The 7,500-nt window shown below is 34.9% G+C and overlaps 1 protein-coding gene across 4 annotated transcripts in view; it reads right to left on the reverse strand.

Annotated features, from left to right (window-relative positions):
• The window catches only part of LOC106875237 (corticotropin-releasing factor receptor 2), a 147,262-nt gene that overhangs the window by 30,004 nt on the left and 109,758 nt on the right, over positions 1–7,500 (reverse strand). For all 4 annotated transcript variants that reach the window (XM_052970217.1, XM_052970216.1, XM_014923299.2 and 1 more), the window contains one exon: positions 4,839–4,908. In XM_052970217.1, the coding sequence (XP_052826177.1) occupies positions 4,839–4,908 (70 nt within the window). The remainder of the gene's footprint in view (positions 1–4,838; positions 4,909–7,500) is intronic.

Raw genomic sequence — 7,500 nt, forward strand, 5'->3', positions numbered from 1 at the left:
TATATATATATATATATATATATATATATATATATATCATCATCATCATCATCATCATCATCAACATCATCGTTTAACATCCATTTTACCATGTTGGCATTGGGTTAGACAGTTTGACAGGAGCTGGCCAGTCAGAGAGCTGTCCCAGCTCCAATTGTCTGTATTGGCATGGTCTCTAGAGCTGGATGCCCTTCCAAATCCCATAAACACATACACACTCTGATATATATATATATATATATACACACACACACACACACACAAGCATACATGCATAGGCATAGCTGTGTGGTTGAGAAATTTGCTTTCCAAGTACATGGTTTCAAGTCCAGTCCCATTGTATAGCACTTCTTTACATAAGTGTCTTCTACTACAGCCTTGAACCGACCAAAGTCTTGTGAGTAAATTTGTTAGACAGAAACTGAAACTGATGCAGAAAAGGAATTTGGATGCAAATAAGCTACATGGATGTGACAACTAATGCAGACTTTGTAGAATTAACATTGAGTATGTCACCTACTTCGTAAGTAGCAGCCCCAAATAATGTCCTCATGGTATTACTTAACAGTGAAACAAGATGTTACGGCTGGAACACTAATGAAATCTATGGTATGGATAATCTTAGCAATACAAATATTAGAAGCAACAGTGATGTGAATGGCACAGCAACACATTTTGTAAGACTACAAGTGGAACATCCATGTCAGAACTTCAGTAAAAAACAGACCAAACATTATGATCTGGGAGAGAGAAAGGAAACTATGCACAATAGTTGAAATCAGTTGGCCAGTAGATTTCAGCATAATGTTAAAGGTTAGTAGAAAAGAAAACTTCTATGTTGAACAATTGAAAAATATGAAAATTTTCCATCCAAACCATGAATTTAGGTTTCCACCAAAAATTATTGGAGTATTTGGTCATGTGACTTATTGCCTCAGAACCAATTTTGAGAAGTTGGGATTCACAAAGCCAGAAAGAAAATGCCTAATTAGGAGATTAGAGCTATAAGCTATCAAAGGTAAGGTTGTAATATGTGAAAGATTCATGAAATTCAGTGTGTAATAAGATATACATATGCATTGTCATCAATGCTTAGCCTACACACACACACACACACGTGTGTACATGCATACATACATGTATACATAAGTATGTGTATGTGTATATACATACATCCATACATACACACACACACGCACACATAATTCAAATAGAGGTTATAATAGCCTCATAAAGGGATGGTATCATCCAAGGAAATACTGGTTCAATACCTAATATTTTTTGGGGAGGAGATTAATATCCATAAAATAATAGGTTTATATATAAACCATGGTTTATAGTCACGTGGATGAATAATAATAAAATGGAAATATTGAAGTTAATAAGAGTTTATTATCGGCAAAAAAATCGATCCTTATCCCTTACAGCTGTTTCAATCAAGTTCAGTGAAATTAAATAAGTATTAAAATCATATTTCTGAGCTTAATTTCTTCAGAGGGAGGAAGAATATACCCTTAGATATTTTATGCATTATTTGAATCATCACAGTAGACTGAATAATATTGTTTATGATTGGTAATGGTATATGTCTTGGTGAGGGGGTAACAGGTTTGTTATGGGTAAGATATAGTATGCAAATATAATTAGTGTAATGAAGAGTAAGTAAATAGAGATTGAAGATTAAATTACAATGTGAATAAAGTACATTATGAATGAGGTGAGGAATTGAATTACATTTGTAAGTTATATATAATATAAAAAAATTGAGATAAATATATCTATATATAAAAATACACACATACATGTAAAAATATATACATATATACATATACACACATACATATATATATATGTGTGTGTGTGTGTGTGTAGAATGTGAATATAGTTATCTATGCAACAGAAGCATACGTAGGTCATAGTTAAACCAAATATGCTATATAATTGACTCTAAAAAAATATGTAGATACATTAATCTCAATAGTCATTGTAATTGTCTTGTCTGTCTGTCTGAATGTATGTATGTACACACACACACACACACACACACACACACACATTTGTATGTGTGTGTAAGTACAAACATTGTTAAAGAGATGTGTAGAAGGGAGTATGGTATTTATTACATAAAGACATGGGTAACAACATATGTAATATACTGAATATGATATTAAATGCATCTTAATTTGATTGAAAGAAACAAACAAAATTGTTCCAATCAGTTATATTCTTTCTAATTTTGGCCCAAGGTCAGTAGTTTTGAGTGGAGGGGCAAGTTGATTACACCAACTGAAAGAATGAGTCAAAATTGACCTCAGCAGAATTTGAACTTAAAACATAGAGATCCAGAAAAAATAACCACTAAGTATTTGTCTGACATGCTAATGATTCTGACAACTCACTGTCTTCAGACCTAAATATCATATTAGAGTATGATAGTAAAATGTTATCATGTTTAAGTAATTATGACATCAGCAATACAGAAAAAAAAAAAGATATAAAGGGCTAAATGCTACCTATATACCTACATCATTTGTTGCTGCACTAAAGCTGTTCTTCAACTTTGTACCACTTGCAAGAAGAGAAGAAAGAACATTATTGATCAAAGTACAGATATTCCCTCTTACTCCATCTTTTCCCTAATTCTAGAATAAATAAGCTTATATATATATGCTGGAGACATTGGTCATTTGTTTTCATATAAATTTATGGAAGAATAACTGCTATGTGGGCGAAATAATTCTTTACTTTCTCTTTCTCATTTCTCTTTGTCTATCAATCAATGACATAATTCATACATATGCAAGATCTAATGGTTATTATGTATGGGCTTGAGTTGAGTTTGGTGGTGTGGAAATAAAGTAATTCTTTGCTCTAATGTCTTCAGTGAAGTGCAGTCCATTGATAAGAAGTAGTATTGCACACGAACAATAGACCTACTCAATAAGAATTGCAGAATGTAGTATGTTTCAAGGGGAGGCAGTTATTATAATTTCATTACCAAGATATCTTGGATTGAATTATTGTAAGATAATGATTAAGAAATAAAGGTATCAGAATTATTGTTGTTTACACCTGGTCAACTTGATACAACAGACCTATGATTAAAGATGTTCCAGCCATGACCATCACATACTGTCTTTCAGACTGTGTATTTAGAACCAATTATTCAATTTCTTAAAAGACATGATTTGATGGAAATTTAGTTGCTATTTCTTGCTGGTCAAGCAGCTACATTGAGGCTCCCATATTGACTTGAAGATCTCAGAGGTACAAGGACAAAGAAAAATGACATTTTGAGATGTTCACTATTTCCTGAAGGGCAGAAATAAATTCTAGAAATATTTTAAGTAGAAATCAATGCCAGGTCATGCAGTTAGCTCAGCCACAAGTTCCTAGACAGTACATAAATATTTCTAATTTAGATACAAAATCAACAATTTTGAAAGAAGGGGTTAGTTGATTATCTTGATCCCAATACTTGACAAGTACTTTATATTATTGACCACAGGTGCGTTAAAAATTCAAGTTGACCTCGGTAGGATTTGAACTCTGAACATAAAGAGCCAAAAGAAATACTGCCAGGTATTTCTTCCAAAGTTCTACCATTTCTGCCAGCTCAACACGTTAATGTATTAGCATATAATGCTGTATAAGGGTTTCTAATTTAAGCAGAAAGCCAGAGTTTTTAAAAGGTGGGGAGACAGTCGAGACCATCGACCCCAGTACTTATCTGATACTTTATTTTATTGACTCTGAAAGATGAAAAGCAAAGTCGACCTTGGGAACATCTGAACTTAGAACATTAAAAAAAGCAGAAAAATGCTGCAAGGCATTTTCCTGTTATGCCAGCAATTCTGCCAGCTCACCACCTTGAAGTATAATGGAAGAATATTATGCAACTGATTTCTTGGTGTCTCTTTTAATCTTCCATGCAACATATGCTTAAAAACAATGAATAATGGGGATTTAAAAAAAAATATATATCTTGTATCTATAAGTAAGTTGTTTCATAATCCATACAGAAAACGAAGCTGACAAGTGTTAGGAAAGAAATTATTGGGAAGACTTCAAGCCATGATGCTCTTCTCTCTAGTGATAAAATATGGAAAATGAAGTGGCATGGTCATATAATGTGACACTATGACACTCCATGTCTAGTGATTTTGGTTGTGATAGACAAATTCTTTTCCTGGTAAAAGAGAAGACCATGTAGGAGAAAATGAGCAACATCAAGGACTGGAGAAAGAGAGAGACATCATCATCATCATTGTTTAACGTCTGCTTTCCATGCTAGCATGGGTTGGATGATTTAACTGGGGACTGGCGAACCAGATGGCTACACCAGACTCCAATCTGATCTGGCAGAGTTTCTACAGCTGGATGCCCTTCCTAACGCCAACCACTCTGAGAGTGTAGTGGGTGCTTTTTACATGCCACTGGCACGAGGGCCAGTCAGGCAGTACTGGCAACGGCCGTGCTCAAATGGTGTTTTTTATGTGCCACCTGCACAGGAGTCAGTCCAATGTTTCGTTCACATGCCACTGGCACGAGTGCCAGTAAGGCGAATCTGGAAACGATGTAAATGGAAAATAAAAAAACTGATTGATGACAGGGAAAAATGTAGAAGGGAGGATGTTGAGTCTTTTGTGATCTACCTATGATCTCCCTATGTTGTGAATTTCAGTTTGATAATATTTATGAGAGAATCAGTGAGTTTTGATGATTATGTTTTTGCCTAAAACCTTTCATATATTTGATCATCTCCAAATCAAAATCATACTTTTTGTTTGCTGAGAATTTTACAATATGTTGCCAATAATATAAATCCTGATACTCACAAACAGAACCAGAAATACAGGCACACAATGGATGTAGTCAAAATTGGACATAGGTACAGCTATCCAACACCTGAAACAATAAAATGTATTAGCCAAGTTTTTATTGTTTAAATAAACAATACCTATTCACATTTGCATTCATTTTATCCACCAACACTCCTGTATCTTCACTTCATATACTTCTATCATAAATGAAATACTGTTATAACTGTTACAAATAAAAATATGCTCTTATCATTATTATTTTTTGGCCAATTTGATTTACAGAAAGTGTTTATGGAAAGGCCAAAGCAGAAGATGGCAACCAAGAAATACGTAGGCAGATAATTATCAAGAACTGAACAGAGTTAAAATATTGTGAATGTGTAAAGAGAGCCAAAGAAAGACTGAGATGGTGATCCATGGTATTCATACTACTGAGAGCAGATGATACATGGTGATGGTGGTGGTGGTGGTGGTGATGATGTTGTTACTTTTGCTGGTGGTTGTGGCAATGTTGTTGCTGCTGCTGTTGCCGCTGATGATGACTCTTTACTGCTATTAAGCATTTAAACTCAATATAAAAGACAAGATGGCAAAGTCATTAGAATGTCAGCTTCTTTCTGAGTTTAAATCCTATCAGGATCAACTTTATCTTTCGTCTGGGATCAAATAAATAAGTACCAATCCGAAGTATTGAACTAAGGAAATCGTTAGAGCATCAGTCAAGATGCTTTGCTTTATTTCTTCTAGCTCTTAGCATCCTGAGTTCAAATCATACAATGGCCTTGGGTGGTAGACTGAATCCATTGCCTAGTTTAATGACATGTGACATCATAAGTGCCTTTTGAGGAGTTCACTTTGTTGCAAGCATTCAGACCAAGTCTCAAGTTTGAGGATACCTTCCTCCCTCTCCCATCCGTTTTAGAAGCTCTGTAAACAGTCATGGGTGATGCCCTTCCAACCTTACTAAACCTGTAAAAACCCCAAAGCTTGAACACATTCACAAATATACAGACAGGAACTATGAAATATCAGTAATTATTAAATGAAATATCAGTAATTATTAAATGAAATATTGAATGAAAATGAAATATTGAAATATTAAATGAAATATCAGTAATTATTAAACTATGAAATATCAGTAATTATCTATGGTAATAGTTCATGAAGTACATACAGAACAGTGAAAATCCAAACAACAAAATATTCATTCATAATATTTTCTGGAAGATTCAAATGGGAAATAGCTGATTGCATTTTGTCAGTGAAGAATATCTCCTCCTTGTCGAGAATATGTGCTCATAACATACTGATGGTATGTAAAAAGCACTCTTCAAATGTTGGGCAATATACTGCGCTTGAGAAGACCTGCCAAGCTGAATGAATTTGTAGTCATGGCTGATGCCAGTGTCATGTACCTGGCACCTGTTCTGGTGGCACGTAAAATGTACCCTCCCAACTTTAGGCTTCACAGAGGCAGTGACAAGTGACCAAAACCTTTGGCAATATAATGTGGTTGAGAAGACCTGTGAAGCCATGTGAGATCATAGTCATGGCCAATGCCAGTGTTTCGTAACTGGCACCCATGCTGGTGGCACATAAAAAGCACCCACTACCCTCTTGGAGTGGTTGGCATCCAGCTGTAGAAACCATGCCAAATCAGACTGGAACCTGGTGCAGCTACCCAGCTTACCAGTTTTCAGTCAAGCTGTCCAACCCATTCCAGCATGGAAAATGGACATTAAATGATGGTGATGATGATGATGAACACACATGATCCACCAGTGTAAGGAGGCTTTGAAACACAGCAGTATTTCAACTTGTGTATCTTCTTAGTAAAAGTCACCACCAGATCAGTGAATCTAACAAGATTATTGATTTTTTATTTATAGACCTCAGCAAACAAATTACTTGCTGATGCTAATTCATGAGGTGCACACAGAACAGTGAGACACAGTGAAACACCATGGTGTCTCAAAATCCCCTTACATCAATGGATCATGAGTGCTACGGACATACATTGTCTAAAGGTATGAGATGTTCTCTGATAATGAAATACAACAGTGATCAGCATATTCACATTCAAATCTGCCAGAATGTATTGAGATTGAATAGATACATTATAATCAATGGTAACAACATTAAAACAGGAACAGTAACAGCATGCAGCAATGACAACATCAAGAGTGACAAGCTGTGTTGCGTTTATCTTAAACAAGTGATTTAATACTCTGAAAACAGAAAAATGCAAATCAGAGTCAATTTTAAACTACTATTAGAAAATTTCACATTTATAGCATTAAATATTTTAATTAGTTTAACTTCATTTTAACGTCTACTTTACATGCTTGCATGGGTCAGATGGGACTATGCTTGTGGAGAGGGCATATGGCTTGACACCCTTCCTATAGGCAACCTTCACCTGTTTCTAAGCAAGGTAATAATCCTCCAGTCTATGGGAAAACAAACAACCAGGAGATAGTTACATGGAGAATTGGAAGTAAATGACACCATTTAAAGGCACTTTTTGTTTACAAAGATTGTGCAATGCGTTACATAGCTTGGACATGCTTTTACAGTAGACTGCAAGCAAACAACAGCCTGTATGAATAGCAATAATTTGGTTAAAGTCAGCAAACACATATATAAACAAGGAGAAATACTCACTCACTTGCACAAA

Source organism: Octopus bimaculoides, chromosome 8 (assembly GCF_001194135.2).
Source record: "Octopus bimaculoides isolate UCB-OBI-ISO-001 chromosome 8, ASM119413v2, whole genome shotgun sequence".
Lineage (NCBI taxonomy): Eukaryota > Metazoa > Mollusca > Cephalopoda > Octopoda > Octopodidae > Octopus > Octopus bimaculoides.